Raw genomic sequence first — 16,741 nt, forward strand, 5'->3', positions numbered from 1 at the left:
AACCCAAACCAAAAGGGGAGAGATTTTGGCTGTGCTGCAAAAACACCAGCAGGTATTTTCCAGCAAGCCAGGTTTAACTCATAAGATGGTCCATACGATTAGCGCTCTGAGGTCACAACATGTCCCTAGCAGAGCTTATTGAACCACTAGAAAAAAGAAGGGGCAAATTTGTAAAGAAATACAGAGTTGTGACACTCTATACCTCGGGGGAGCACCCTGTAACCCCCATATTCCTCATTTGTATATGGTTGTGATATTGCATATAAAGCATGCCATGTGAGGTATCATGGGAAAGGTTATGATCTGCTGAAACCTGCTGTTCCAATATGTATAACCTCAATGCATATGAAGGTATGAGAATTGTATTGTATGGTTGTCACTAAAATATGCGTTTGGGAAGTGCCCAGATACAAGCTCCCCAGAGACAATAACAAGGGAAGTAACCAGTGCCCAGGCAGGTGCTGAATGGACATCACCGGCCATTGTCCAGCAGAGGAGTTACAATTCAATGGCTCACTCACACAAGACACACCAGGGTATTGCTCCACCTTGTGACTCAGCAATGCCCACCAGACAGAGCTGGACTTGTGCTTTCCAAGACCACGGACTAAGAGTATAAAACAGAACACAGTGGCCCCACAGTTCGTCCTCTGTCTTCTCCCCGCACCTACACTGCAAGCAACGAGGACACTGGAGCTTAAGAAACCTGGTCCCCAGGCTAAGAGGGAAAACCTGCATATGAAAGACTGTAACCAACCTGCAATATCCAGTGGGGTGAGAAAAACTGCTTAATCTAGATGTTTCCTTGTTCAACAAGGCTAAGAGTTTAGACTGCATGCTTATATTTTATTTTGGTAACCGCTCTGACTTTTTGCCTATTTCTTATAGTCACTTAAAATCTACTTTTCATAATCCATAAACTTGTTTTACTGTTTATCTTGACCAGTGAATTTTCCTGAAGTGTTTGGTAAATCTGTTCAGGTTACAAAGGCTGGTGCATGTCACTTTCCATTGATGGTGTGATGAACCAATCAATAAACTTGCATTGCTCAAGAAAGGGTCTTGAGCAGTGCGAGATGGTCTATTCCTGAGGAGCAAGACTGGGATTTGGCTGGAGCCTCTCTATTGTTAGTTCATGAATGGCTAGAGAAGTAATCATGTAACTTAGTTGGGTGTGTCCCTGCCTGTGGATTTCTGTGTAGGTACAATGCCTGCCAGAGATTTGTAGCTTGTCACAGCAACACAATGTGAGAGGGAGCACAGAATGGTGGGGCAGAGGGCTCAGCAGTACCCCAGTTCCAGGTTGCACCCCAGGGATCTCATCTAAATAGAATACTGGAATGGGTGTTCCTGAGCCTCACAAGTTATGGTTCCTAAAATAGATGGGACTGTAAGATTTTAGAAGAGGGACAAGGTAGGTGAGGTAATATCGTTTATTGGACCAACTTCTGTTGGTGAAAGAGACAAGCTTTCAAGGAGAGTTCTTCAGGTCTGAAAAACTTACTTGGGGAAAGTCTACTCTACAAAATTAAGTTGACCTAAGTTATGTCAATGTACAGCACTGTAGTAAGTGAATCGGTTTTACATTTCCAAACTTCGCTCCTTGGGTCAGCGGTATGTGTCCTCACGAGGAGCGACTGCACCAATTTAACTGCCAATGTGGGAGGTTGTGGGATGGTATCTTAAAGACAGCAACAGTCGATGTAAGCAAGGCATTGTCTATACTGACACAGCATCGACCTAATTACATTGACTTAAGCGCTACGCCTCTCATGGAGGTGGAGTTATGAAGTCAGTATAGTGGGTGAGTTACAGTGGTGGGATCTACATTTAGTGTAGATACTTACAGAGTCTACTGTAACCCTGCAGCATAGACCAGACCTCAGTGTCACAGCTAAATACAAAGTGGGACAGATTATTTAGCATAATAGTTAACACATATTTCAAAGGACCTGTGACGGGGATCCCGCATGTTAAGCTGGGCCGTCCCCTTGGCCCAGTGTGGGGTTGGTACACCCCATCACCCAGTCATTGTGATTCCCTGTTAAGTGGGTAGTTGCGGCCAACTGGGTTACGGTCTCCTGACAGGGTCACACAACCGAGTAGTACGTTGCCTCTGAGTGGGCAAAACAACCAAACAGTCCAGAGCCCTGTAACCACCTGGCTGGGTCAGGCAGTAGCAGTTGGGAAAACAATTCCCTAGACAGGCAAAGCAGGAAGCAGGCTGCAGCCCCTGGGTGGGGCAAAACAAGCAAACAGTCTAGAGCCCTGCAGCCTCCTGGCTGGGGCAGCCATGGCACTTGGGGAATTAGCCCCCTGAACAGGGCCAAACAGCCGTCAGTCTATGGCCCCTGAGTGGGGCAAAACAAACACACATTCTGGCCAGTCCAGCTTTTGACAAAACATTCAAACTCCGTACTAATGCATCAGACACTGGTTTAGGCATGGTACAGATGCAGACAGTGGGAGGTAACAAAAGTAGCCCCTTGCTTTCTTAAGTGAGAAGCTGACACCCACTGAACAGAATTATTTTGGCATAGAAAAAAGCGTTATGCAATTGTATGGGCAGTCCACACTCAAGGGAGTGCTCTGCATACAAGCACCTGAAGAGTCAGGAATGCTGACCCTAAACCAATATTTTCACATTGCATGTCTCAACTCCAGATACCTAGCAGACCCAATCTCAATGCAAAGGGGAAGAAGCAAACAAAAGGAATGGAACAGAATTTGTCTGTGGTCCAAGCCAATCAACAGGCACACAATCCCCCCCCCCTTTTTTTTTAACTACACTAAACAACTGACCTAAGCAACGATCAGCGAACTAATAAGAAAAATGATGGCCAAGGAAGGGAGGAGCTTTGAAAAAGTCACACTGGCATCGGAATGGCTGAAAGTCCAACTGTAAAACATGGCAATGGAAATACCTGGCCTTGGCACCCATTGTGTTCATGTCTTCTGGCATCTGTATGAACAAACAGAAAGGATCATTTCCCAAGAGAATTGCCAAAGTGTTTATTATATATCAATAACAAGCACTGTATGGAGGTGAAGGTGATATCTCTTGTATCCCTATGGCTGTGTTAGCACTAGACAATGGATGATAAAGTTAAGATCTACATTTAATGTCAGTTAATTATACTCTGCTTTGTTCCAGCAGGACCAACAGAATAACTGCCATCTGAACAACAATCACTTCAGATGTTCATTACCTCTCTCATCCAACAGGATGGCACCACATCTGCAGGGAGAGGGAATGCTGGGCTATCCAAACACCATATTGTATTGAAGTAAGGCTAAACGGAGCACGTCCAGGTTGTAATGCACCAATATACAGATGGCAAATTTTGCTCTCAGTTACACTGGAGTAAAGCCAGAGCAACTCCATAGGCTTTGAATGAGTAGCTGCAGATTTACACCTATATAAATGAGTACAGACTCTGGTTTACAGTGTTTTCAATCTGCTATAGAGGTAGTTCCAGATATGGCACTTCCCTCTTGTACTACACTTCTCAGATCCCTTAGTAGAAACTTGGACATGTCTATGTTTGTTTTCCCTGAACTCAGGCACCCATTACCTTTTTCACCACGGTATCGTTGAAGGAGTACCAGCACTCATTTTCATATGATTTTATTTCAGCCACATAATGGCCACCATCAATTCCTCCAGAATGGTGACACACTGCAAAGAGCTCATACTGTAGGATTGGGAAGAAAATCATGATGAAATTCAGATCAGCAATCTTTTCAGTTGCACTGCAAACAGACTTTCAGAGGGATGCATATAGAGCTAATTGCAACCTTACTTTTAGTCAGGAAGCATTTCTGTCACTTCACCTATCAGCATTTCTTAGGCCTCTGAGCTGAACTCTTCAATGGAGAATAAATTTCAGACAGTATGGAAATAAAATTTTGATTTCTTTACAAAAAGCAAAAGATTTGACTATATTGGTGAAACCATAGTAACAATGTAAAGACTGACATCTGACTGTGTGCAAATATGACCGCATAAACGTTCACAGTATAAACAACTATTTTATATTTATTATAAACAAATGTATTAAATCTGTGCCATACATTAAATGTCTTTTGTAAAAAATAAACCAATGGTCTGATTGGACACCCAAGGTGATGATACTGCTCCTTTCTAACAGGAAAACTGGCAACTTCCGAGCTCAGAGGACAGCTTACTCTTTGGATTCATTTAACAGTGTCTTTCTTGCCTGTGCATTTAGCCAATCTGGAATAATGTGACAATCTGGAATCCCTGCAACAAACCCCATTGCAAATTCAGTCCGCATATCTACTCAAGGGACACCATCATAAGACCTAAGCACATCAGTCACACTATCAGTTCACCTGCACATCTACCAATGTGATATATGCCATCATGTGCCAGCAATGGCCCTCTGCCATGTACATTGGTCAAACTGGACAGTCTCTACGCAAAAGAATAAATGGACACAAATCAGACCTCAAGAATGGTAACATTCAAAACCCAGTCAGAGAGCACTTCAATCTCTCTGGACACTAAATAACAGACTTAAAAGTGGCCATAGTTCAGCAAAAAACTGAAAACAGACTTCAATGAGAAACGGCAGAGCTGGAATTAATTTGAAAACTTGAAACTATCAGACTGGGTCTGAATAGAGACTGGGAGTGGCTGGCGCACTACAAAACGTAATTTTCCCTCTTTTGGTATTCAAACCTTCTCATCAACTGTTGGGAGTGGGTCACATCCACCCTGATTGAATTGGCCTCATTAGCACTGGTCCTCAACTTGGTAAGATACCTCCCATCTTTTCATGTGTTAGTATATTTATACCTACCTACTGTAATTTCCACTCCTTGCATCTGATGAAGTGGATTATAGCCCACGAAAGCTTATGCCCTGTCAGGGTTCCCTCCCCACTCTGACCTCTGGGGTACAGATGTGGGGACCCGCATGAAAGACCCCCTAAGCTTATTTCTACCAGCTTAGGTTAAAAACTTCCCCAAGGCACAAATCCTTTCCTTGTCCTTGGACAGTATTGCTGCCACCACCAAATGATTTAGACAAAGATTCAGGAAAATGACCACTTGGAGTTCCTATTTCCCCATAATATCCTCCCAATCCCCTTCACCCCCTTTCCTGGGGAGGTTTGAGAATAATATACTAACCAACTGGTTACAAGGTGAGCACAGATCAACCCCCCTGGGTCTTTAGGACACTGAAAATCAATCAGGTTCTTAAAAGAAGAAGTTTATTTAAAAAAAAAAAATAATCACACCTGTAAAATCAGGATCAAAGGTAACTTTACAGGGCAAATAAAAAGATTTAAAACATAGAGGATTCCCTTCTTGGCTTAGCTGAAAAGTTACAAAAAACAGGAATAAAACTCCCTCTTAGCATAGGGAAAATTCACAAACTAAAACAAAAGATAATATAATGCATTTCCTTGTTATTACTTACAATTTCTCTAATTTTAGATGCATCATTTCAGTAGGAGCTGGTTACTTGCTTGGTCTCTCTCTTTGTCCCCAGAGGGAACAATACAAAGAGCACAAACAAAACCTTCCCTCCCCCCCAGATTTGAAAGTATCTTCTTTCTCCATTGGTCCTTCTGGTCAGGTGCCAACTAGGTTAATTGAACTGATGAACCCCTTACAGGTAAGTGATTCTGTACCTCTGGCCAGGAGGGATTTTATATTACTGCATTCATGCAGGTTGTTACCCTTCCCTTTATATTTATGACATGCCCAAATAAATTTGTTAGTATCTAAGGTGCCACAGGACTCTGTTGTTTTTGCTGATACAGACTAACACAACTATCCCTCTGAATGTGACAACTGTTGTTTATAGATTGGTTTAACTACAGACTATCCTGTATACAATGAAGTGTTTGGATCAGGATTACATTCTCCAACTGAACCCTACATTATTGTATCTGAGGGACTGACAATGAAAAAGAGGTTACTTACCTTATAGTAACTGATGTTCTTCAAGCTGTGTTGTCTATATGTATTCCACTCTTAGTACTGCATGCCCCTCATGCCAGAGATCAGAATTTTTTCCCTTATTTGTCCTCACATGCTCCCTGAATGCCCTTGCACTCTCCCATTTCCGCTCTCTCAGGACACAAAGATGTGGGGCATATAGGGAGGACCTGACATCAATGCATAATTTCACCTACTCTACATGCAGAAGAAAACACTGTTTTCATAGAGAGAAGACTTAATGGGCGGGTAGCTAAAAACTCAAAACAGTGTTTTCATTAAACTTGACAACACAATATTCAGATCCCATGGAGCAGGTGGAAAACACTTAAAGTAGATGCCTAAGGAATCTTTTAGAAATAGGAGGAGAAAATACATTAAACCAATCAAGCTTAGGATGAGAGGCAGAGATTGACGCTAGATACACTTTAATAGACCTAACTGATAACCCAGAGGATTTTAAGGATAAAATTTAATTAAAATGAAGGGAATGTCAGCCTGGAATGGGGACATAGAATGATCCTGGGACCAAGCATCAAATCTTTTCCAGTTATAGCTGTAAGTGGAAAGTTTTTTTTTTTAAAATCATTTGAGAAGAGGATCGCAGTTTCATTCAAGCAGCCATCATCGAGACTGTTAGATGTATGGAGGACAAGCCCAGATGAAGAATTGTCCTGCCGTTCTGCAATATCAAGTTGGGAATGAGAGGAAGTGTGATGGCTGGTCGTATCGACAGCCTGACTGGTTCTGGAAAGCAGTATTGTCCGTGCCATACTGGTGCAATGAAAATCATAGAAGCTGAGTTTTGTGTGAGCTTCATTAAAGTTCTTGGAATCAGTGGAATTGGTTGATAAGCATAATGAAGGCCTGTAGATCATGAATGCATCAGTTATAGAGCCTGGACTGACCCCTACCTTTTGTAGGCCTTGCTGGAGCCCTAGGCATCACTAACAGTGCGAACCAAATGCTTTGAACCAGAGTAGGCCTGGCCTTGGCAAAATGAGAACACACCAGGTATTAGCTAATACCAGGTAAGCGCATTCCTGACCAGAGAGGATGGTACAAAAACCACACAGATCTCTCAAGTTATGACATAAACACATACTTAAGAGATGGTATGGGAAGACACCAAACCCAGGATAATGGATAAGGATGTTTTGTTCGAACCAGCAAGTATAAGGAAAAGGGTGGTAATTAACAATGTCTGGCGTATGATACTTAACTTGTTTGTATCAATGTATAAAAGGAGAAGTCATAGGAGTCGTACTCGCCAAGGGGATAGCATGCTGAGCGGGTATCTGGTCATGGGCATCCATGTGTTAGTGTACCTGCGGCTCCTATGGGGGGCTAGTACTGCACTTCGTCGACAATAAACCTGGCCAAGCACCTTTGCCACCGAAGCTAGCCTGTGGTCTTTCTTATGAATAAGATCGAGGTCTGCTGAATCGCTAAGCTGCGTTCTCTGCTAGTTCAGCTGGCATCGGAGCTCCCGGACAAGTGGCACTGGCAGCAGTAACAATGTAGCAGCCTTAACAACTCTCCTCGGCACCTATGACATCCTTGAGCAAAACCGCTGACACTTTTCACTGAGCTGTGGGTCAAGCAAATCCACACAATGGTGGCCCCATTTCTGTAATATGGCAAGAGTAACAGCTCTCTTCAGTGATCATTTGTGATCTGAGGCAAATCGCTTGCTTAGCAGATCTGCACAAATGTTCAGCAGACTTGGTAGATTAACCTCGTTCAGGAAGGTGTGACAGTGTATACACCACTCCCAAAGAACTGAGCTTCTTCACATAAAGGTGCTGATCTAGTCCTCTCCCCTGCCTCTCCCGCACACGTCTGTATACATAAAACTTTCAAGACACAAGGTGAGTGAGGTAATGTATTTTATTGGACCAACTTCTCTTGGTGAGACAGACAAGCATTTGAGCTTACAGGTCGAGGAAAGGTACTCAGTGTCACAACTAAATACAAGGAAGAACAGATAGTTTAGCATAAGGAATTAAAAACATCACAAACAAGAATTTAACTGTCATAGGCTTGGGGGGGGGGAATGGTTCTTCCTACTACAGCAGAATGGAACGCCAAATGATGCTGAGCAAACTTTTCCCTTTAGGTGGAGCAGGTAATTAAGAATAAATTGTATGCAAACCTGTAAATAAGAGGTACCTTTCTACTGGGACCACACAGAGAATCTTCTCCATTTCCTGAGGGCAGAACATCTGGTGGATGGCATCCTGCTATTTAAGAGAACATTCAAGGGAACAGCCTGAGAGAGTTAAACACTGAGCATCCAAGCAGACAGATGTAGGCTGACAGACAGTGTTGAAATGCAGCATCTGGCTGTGGTCCTATGAAACTATGCTTGAGACCAGAGGGAGAGCCATGGGATCTTGAACTGAGAGAGTCAAAAAGTCCAAGAACAAATGCTGTTGGGGACAGACTGGTGCTATCAAAGTTGGAATGATGTGATCCTGTCTGCATTTACACAAACTCTAGATACCATAGGGCCGGGGGAAAGGAGTATAGAGGTTTCCCTTTCTGGGACAGTAGGAGGGTATCTGGCAAAGACTCCAGTCCATGACCTGCTCTTGAGCTGTACAGGTGACCCTGTTCTGTCCGGTAGCAGGGTGGTCTATTTCTGGCATTCCCCAAGTCTGAAAAATGGACTTTGCTGTATCTGCTTTGAGGGACCATTTGTGATTCCTGCTGAACATCTGCTAAGCTGATCCACCAGACAGTTTTGGACCCTTGGGAAGTGTGATGCTTTGAATGTAATTTTGGTCTTGATGCAGAAACTCCGAAGGTCTACTGCATCTTGGCAAAGAGGATCTGATAGGGCGCTTCCCTGCCTGTCCAAATAGAACATAGCATCAGTGTTGTCTGCAAACACCAGTACAGCACATCCTCTGATGTGGGGCAAGAATATTCAACATGCCAAGTGGATTGCTCGAGGCTCCCAGACACTGATGTGGAAAGAGAGATCTTGCTCCAAACATAGCTCCTGAATCTGTAGGTCCCATAAGTGATATCCCCATCCAAAGGATGAGGCATCTGTGACCAGGGTCATGGAAAGCAGAGTTAAGGAAAAGGGAACCCCTTTGCCTATATTGGCAGGGTCCATTCACCAATCCAGGGACAAGACACTTGCAAGTATGTGAGTGCAGTGGATGACGAAAGGGAGAGTAGACTAACTCCAACCACTTCTGCGTGACTCTGAGATAAAGTGTGGCATGCTGAGTCACATACATAGAATATCAGGCTTGGATGGGACCTCAGGAGGTCATCTAGTCCAACCCCCTGCTCAAAGGAGGACCAATTCCCAATTTTTGCCCCACATCCTTAAATGGCCCCCTCAAGGATTGAACTCACAACCTGGGTTTAGCAGGCCAATGCTCAAACCACTGAGCTATCCCGGATACATCAGATGAAGTGAGCTGTAGCTCACAAAAGCTTATGCTCAAATAAATTGGTTAGTCTCTAAGGTGCCACAAGTCCTCCTTTTCTTTTTACAAATACAGACTAACACGGCTGCTACTCTGAAACCTGGTAAACTATTGGGTGCATTAATTTCACAATCTCACTTATAGTATCTGTATCCCCTGTTATAAGGCAATATTTATGTGGGATACTGAGAGGAAACACAAGGAGGAGGGTACAAGACGAGAAGCCTCCTGATTCATACTGAGAAAGTAGGGTAATCAGCTAGTTATCTTAGGGGCGTGCACACGAATGCAAGAAGCTTGGGAAACAAGCAGGAAGAATTGGAAGTCCTGGCACAATCAAAGAACTATGATGTGCTTGGAATAATAGAAACTTGGTGGGGCAGTTCACATGACTGGAGCAGTGTCATGGATGGATATAAACTGTTCAGGAAGGACAGGCATGGGAAGAAAGGTGGAGGAGTTGAATTGTATGTAAGAGAGCGGTATGCTTGCTCAGAACTCCAGTATGAAACTGGAGAAGAGCCTGTTGAGAGTCTTTGGGTGAAGTTCAGAGGCTAGAGCAACAACAGTGATGTCGTGGTGGGTATGTGCTATAGACCACCGAAGCAGGAGGAGGAGGTAGACGAGGCTCTCTTCGAACAACTAACTGAAGTTTCCAGATCACAGGCCCTGGCTCTAATGGGGGACTTCAATCACCCTGACATCTGCTGGGAAAGTAATACAGCAGTGGAAGACAATTCAGGAAGTTTTTGGAGAGTGTTGGGGACAACTTCCTGGTACAAGGGCTGGAGGAACCAACTAGGGGCTGTGCTCCTCTTGACCGGCTGCTCACAAAAAGGGAAGAATTCGTAGGGGAAGTAGAAGTGGGTGGCAACCTAGGCAGCAGTGACCATGAGATGGTTGAGTTCAGGATCCTGACAAAAGGAAGAAAGGAGAGTAGCAAAAAAACAGATCCTGGATTTCAGAAAAGCAGACTTTGACTACCTGAGGGAACTGATGGGCACAGGGCCGGTATAACCATTAGGCGAACTAGGCAGCCACCTAAGGTGCCAAGATTTGAGGGTGCCAAAAAGTGGTGCCCAAAATGTCTGGGATGCTCACTCAGCACCGGCTAATATGTAACCCTCTTCCCGCCGCTGTGCGAGGAGGTGCTGCGGCTTTGATGGGCTCCAGCCAGCCAGGAAGTGATGTTATTCCTCCTCCGGCTGCCGAAGGCGCTGCGGAAACCATGTGGGCCACCACCTGGCCCTGGGCACAGGCCCTCTTGCTGCTGCTGCTCCCCCTGCACTCCCTGCCCTGCCTGCAGCCAGCCCTGCACCCCCTACCCCGTCTCCAGCCAACGCCTGCCGCACCCCCCTGCCCAAAGCCAGTCAGCCCCACACCCTCCATCTCCAGCCAACCCGCACCCCATCTCCAGCCAGCTCCGCACCCCCTGCCCTGCCCAAAGCCAGCCAGCCCCATACCCCCCTGTCTCCAGCCAACCCCTGCCGCACCCCCCTGCCTGAAGCCAGCCAGCCCTACACGCTGTCACGTTATTCATTTATTTTCATTAAATATGTAGACTAAATAATGAAATTAATAAATTTTCAAGCCGAACATGTATTAATTCTAATGAACAATGTCACATTATGCAGTATTCATTTTTGAAAGTTTATAATAAGCAATGCTCCAGGGGGAGGGGAAGGGGGAGGGTGGGCGCAAGGTGGAAGTTTCGCCTAGGGCGCAAAATATCCTTGCACCGGCCCTGGATGGGCAGGATCCCCTGGGAGGCTAATATGAGGGGGAAAGGAGTCCAGGAGAGCGGGATGTATTTTAAAGAAGACTTACTGAGGGCACCGGAACAAACCATCCCAATGTGCAGAAAGAATAGAAAATAGAGGGACAAGGTCCCTCACCAAAGGCTCTTACGTAAATTAAGTTGCCATGGGATAAGAGGGAAGATGCTTTCATGGATTGAGAATTGGTTAAAAGACAGGGAACAAAGGGTAGGAATAAATGGTAAATTTTCAGAATGGAGAGGGGTAACTAGTGGTGTTCCCCAAGGGTCAGTCCTAGGACCAATCCTATTCAACTTATTCATAAATGATCGGGAGAAAGGGGTAAACAGTTAGGTGGCAAAATTTGCAGATGATACTAAACTTCTCAAGATAGTTAAGACCAAAGCAGACTGTGAAGAACTTCAAAAAGATCTCACAAAACTAAGTGATTGGGCAACAAAATGACAAATGAAATGTAATGTGGATAAATGTAAAGTAATGCACATTGGAAAAAATAACCCCAGCTATACATACAATATGATGGGGACTAATTTAGCTACAACTAATCAGGAAAAAGATCTTGGAGTCATGGTGGATAGTTCTCTGAAGACGTCCATGCAGTGTGCAACGGCAGTCTAAAAAGCAAACAGGATGTTAGGAATCATTAAAAAAGGGATAGAAAATAAGATGGAGAATATCTTATTGCCCTTATACAAATCCATGGTGAGCTCTCATCTTGAATACTGTGTACAAATGTGGTCTCCTCATCTCAAAAAAGATACACTGGCATTAGAAAAGGTTCAGAGAAGGGCAACTAAAATGATTAGGGGTTTGGAACGAGTCCCATATAAGGAGCTATTAAAGAGGCTAGGACTTTTTAGCTTAAAAAAGAGGACACTAGGGGGAATAGGATAGAGGTATATAAAATTATGAATGGTATGGAGGAAGTGAACAAGGAAAAGTTATTTACTTGTTCCCATAATAGAAGAACTAGGGGACACCCAATGAAATTAGTGGGCAGTAGATTTAAACCAATAAAAGGAAGTTCTTCTTCACACAGCGCATAGTCAACCTGTGGAACTCCTTGCCTGAGGAGGCTGTGAAGGCTAGGACTATAACAGGGTTTAAAAGAGAACTGGATAAATTCATAGAGATGAAGTCCATTAATGGCTATTAACCAGGATGGGTAAGGAATGGTGTCCTTAGCCTCTGATTGTCAGAGGCTGGTGATGGATGGCAGGAGAGAGATCACTTGATCATTACCTGTTAGGTTCACTCACTCCAGGGCACCTGGCATTGGCCACTGTCAGTAGACAGGATACTGGGCTGGATGGACCTTTGGTCTGATCCAGTACGGACATTCTTATGTTCTTATGGCAGGCGACTAACTTGGCTTAACAGTGAAATCTTCAGTGAGCTTAAAATCAAAAAGGAAGCTTACAAGAAGTGGAAACTTGGACAGATGACTAGGGAGGAGTATAAAAATATTGCTAGAGCATGCAGGGGTGTAATCAGGAAGGCCAAAACACAATTGGAGTTGCAGCTAGCAAGGGATGTGAAGGGTAACAAGAAGGGTTTCTTCAGGTATGTTAGCAACAAGAACAAAGTCAGGGAAAGTGTGGGACCCTTACTGAATGGGGGAGGCAATCTAGTGACAGATGATGTGGAAAAAGCTGAAGTACTCAATGCTTTTTTTGCCTCGGTCTTCACAGACAAGGTCAGCTCCCAGACTACTGCACCGGGCAACACAGTATGGGGAGGAGGTGAGCTGCCCTCAGTGGTGAAAGAACAGGCTAAGGACTGTTTAGAAAAGCTGGACATGCACAAGTCCATGGGTCCAAATCTAATGCATCCAAGGGTGCTGAGGGAATTGGCTGACATGCTTGCAGAGCCATTGGACATTATCTTTGAAAACTCATGGTGATTGGGGGAGGTCCCGGACAATTGGAAAAAGGCAAATATAGTACCAATCTTTTTAAAAGGGAAGAAAGAGAACCCGGGGAACTCAGACCGGTGAGCCACACTTTAGTCCCCAGCAAAATCATAGAGCAGGTCCTCAAGGAATCCATTTTGAAGCACTTGGAGGAGAGGAAGATGATCAGGAACAGTCAACATGGATTCATCAAGGGCAAGTCATGCCTGACCAACCTGATTGCCTTCTATGATGAGATAACTGGCTCTGTGGATATACGGAAAGTGGTGGATGTGATATATCTTGACTTTAGCAAAGCTTGATACGGTCTCCCACAGTATTCTTGCCAGCAAGTTAAAGAAGTATGGATTGGATGAATGGACTATAAGGTGGATAGAAAGCTGGCTAGATTGTCGGGCTCAATGGGTAGCAATCAACAGCTTGATGTCTAGTTGGCAGCCGGTATCAAGCGGAGTGCCCCAGGGGTCTGTCCAGGAGCCAGTTTTGTTTAACATCTTTATTAACAATCTGAATGATGGGATGGATTGCACCCTCAGCAAGTTTGCAGATGACACTAAGGGCAGGTCTTCACTACCAACCAGATCGGCGGGTAGAGATCGATCTTTCGGGGATCAATTTATCGCGTCTCATCTAGACGTGATAAATCGATCCCTGACTGCGCTCCCCGTTTACTCCGGTACTCCAGCTTGCAAGAAGCACAAGCGGAGTCAACGGGGAGTGGCACCGGTCAACTCCCTGCCGTGAGGACAGCCAGGTAAGTCGATCTAAGATACACCGACTTCAGCTACGCTATTCACGTAGCTGAAGTTGCGTATCTTAGATCGACACCCCCCCCGCCCCCCAGTGTAGACCAGGGCTAAGATGGGGGGAGAGGTAGATATGCTGGAGGGTAGGGATAGGGTCCAGAGTGGAGGACTGGCCAAAATAAATCTGATGAGGTTCAACAAGGACAAGTGCAGAGTCCTACACTTAGGACGGAAAAATCCCATGCATTACTACAGGCTGGGGACTGACTGGCTAAGCGGCAGTTCTGAAGAAAAGGACCTGGGGATTACAGTGGATGAGAAGCTGGATATGAGTCAGCAGTGTGCCCTTGTTGCCAAGAAGGCCAACTGCATATTGGGCTGTATTAGTAGGAGCATTGCCAGCAGATCAAGGTAAGTGATTATTCCCCTCTATTCGGCACTTGTGAGGCCACACCTGGAGTATTGTGTCCAGTTTTGGTCCCCCCACTACAGAAAGGATGTGGAAAAATTGGAGTGAGTCTAGCGGAGTGCAACTAAAATTATTAGTGGCCTGGGGCACATGACTTACAAGGAGAGGCTGAGGGAACTGGGCTTGTTTAGTCTGCAGAAGAGAAGAGTGAGGGAAGATTTGATAGCAGCCTTCAACTATCTGAAGGGGGGTTCCAAACAGGATGGAACTCGGCTGCTCTCAACAGTAGCAGATGACAGAACAAGGAGTAATGGTCTCAAGTTGCAGTGGGAGAGGTCTAGGTTGGATATTAGGAAACACTATTTCACTAGGAGGGTGGTGAAGCACTGGAATGGGTTACCTAGGGAGGTGGTGGAATCTCCATCCTTAGAGGTTTTTAACGCCTGGCTTGACAAATCCCTGGCTGGGATGATTTAGTTGGTGGTGGTCCTGCACTGAGCACAGGATTAGACTAGATGACTTTCTGAGGTCTCTTCCAACACTAATATTCTATGATTTTATTCTATGATTCTAATATTTAAGTGGGGCTCTGTAATTTGAAAAGTATTTGCTCTGAAATTGTAACACATACACCCCCGCTCCCCTGGCAGGCAAGAAACATCACCCAAGTGTGAAATACTACTTTGCCACAGTAAATGTTATGTTCAACAAAATAAGGTCCATAGACACCAGACAAGCCATTGTGGAACATCAAAGGAAAAAAGACTTTGTTGATTGCTTGCCCCACACCCATAGGCACGACCTGGTACGGAGATTAAAAGCTTGAATAACGAATGAAAACAAGCAAAATATTTTTGAAAAGCAAGTACCACTAACAATAACTAGCTATATATACACAATAATTTTCCAGAAAACTTTCTCTGAAAAGAGAAAAAGGAAAGAGTTTGACAAACGCACACGCGCACACACTCTGACTACAGACCACAGGAAGTGAGAAGGAACTGAGGTATATTGGGACAGCTCTGTCCTTTATACCTTTGGCTAGAAGGATGAGAGGGTGTGGAGGATGCATGCTTGGGGGAAAAAAATCTCCAGCAATCTTCTTTTAAGAGCTCAGAAAGATCTATAATCATCTAGAGGTGAGGAAGATGTTGCTGTTGCCCCTTAAGGAAGAGAAGACAAAATATTTGCAGGAGTTTTCTCTGACTGAACCTGAAGAGCTCTGTGTAGCTTGAAAACTTGTCTCTCTCACCAACAGAAGTTGGTCAAATAAAAGATATTACCTCACCCACCTTGTCTCGCTAACATCCTGGGACCGATACAGCTACAACGACACCACATAATGACTGACCCTGTAATTCTTCTTCGGAGGAAACAGGCTGATGTAGAACAGGAGATGTATGAGGTTGCTCATCAGGAAGACCAATTTCTAACTATTTGGGTGATAGAGACCTTTGCCTTGAATGAGACCAAGATGGGGTCCTCTACCCCTGAGGAGGAGCCCAACAGTACTAGTAAGGCCACATTTGCTGTTCATGAAGAAACTGCTTGGCAACCCAAGAAGGAGGAAACCAAGAAGCATGGGAAAATTCATAACCTTAGAAGTAGATTTCAGAGGTCTAGTTTTAGGATGAACGAACCTTTGGTGATAGATAAGCATGCGTGTAAGAACGAGATCCCTACAAACTTGCCTCACAAGCTGATGAAGATAATTCATATTCTTCTGAACAAAGATAATAGACCTTGGAGGGGTCTTCATTAAGTGAATACTAGATCGGCAGTAGATATTTAATAAACAGTACCGGTGACTCACCCAGACATGGTACTGACAATGGATTGTCAGCATTAGCCAGTAAAAGTGATTCTCTTTGCCCAGGTACCAATAACCCTGGTGGTACCATGAATAAGGGAGCATTTTTCGTTGCTTTCAGCATGCATAGTTTCGTGACCACAGGAGGGTGTACTAATGTCCACAAGAGGAATGCACATGATTGTTCAAAGAATTCTAATTGGTTTTTAACTGGAGCCCAAGTGTTAGCAATTACAGAAGGCTGCTCAGACTCCATTGCTCAGTCTCTGAGCTCAGCTAGCCCTGTTCCTCCAATCAGCTGATTTGCCGCACTCCTGGAGGGAGTGGGAGGAGCAGGAGGGAGCCTTGAAGAGCTGCAGGCTACACCTCAAAAAGCCACATGCGGCTCACAAGACGCGGACTGAGTATCACCGCCTTAGACAATACCTGTGCACACAATACTGAATCCTTGTGTATCAATGGAGCACTTGTAGTAGAGGGTAATGTAACCTTCAGAGGAGGTATTGAAACTTCTGACTGATCTGAAGGCTCTCTCCTTAACAGTACTGAGCTCTTACAGGTATGCTTCAGGGCTTCAGATGGCACTTTTGTATGCCTTCCAAAGCCACAGCTTGAGGTGTTCTGACCTTTTTTTCCTTTGAAGACCTGGGGAATTAAATGAGCA

The 16,741-nt window shown here is 44.6% G+C and overlaps 1 protein-coding gene across 6 annotated transcripts in view; it reads right to left on the minus strand.

The window, feature by feature from the left end:
• Positions 1 to 16,741, minus strand: part of LOC140912362 (uncharacterized) — a 103,635-nt gene that overhangs the window by 33,946 nt on the left and 52,948 nt on the right. For all 6 annotated transcript variants that reach the window (XR_012159277.1, XR_012159278.1, XM_073346629.1 and 3 more), the window contains exons 18-19: positions 3,576 to 3,695; positions 2,925 to 2,962 (exon numbers count right to left, since the gene is read on the minus strand). Coding sequence is in view for 4 of the 6 variants with exons in the window: in XM_073346629.1 (XP_073202730.1) it covers positions 2,925 to 2,962; positions 3,576 to 3,695 (158 nt within the window). In the remaining 2 variants the exon portion in view is untranslated. The remainder of the gene's footprint in view (positions 1 to 2,924; positions 2,963 to 3,575; positions 3,696 to 16,741) is intronic.

The sequence above is a fragment of the Lepidochelys kempii genome, chromosome 6 (genome assembly GCF_965140265.1).
Source record: "Lepidochelys kempii isolate rLepKem1 chromosome 6, rLepKem1.hap2, whole genome shotgun sequence".
In the NCBI taxonomy this organism is placed as follows: domain Eukaryota; kingdom Metazoa; phylum Chordata; order Testudines; family Cheloniidae; genus Lepidochelys; species Lepidochelys kempii.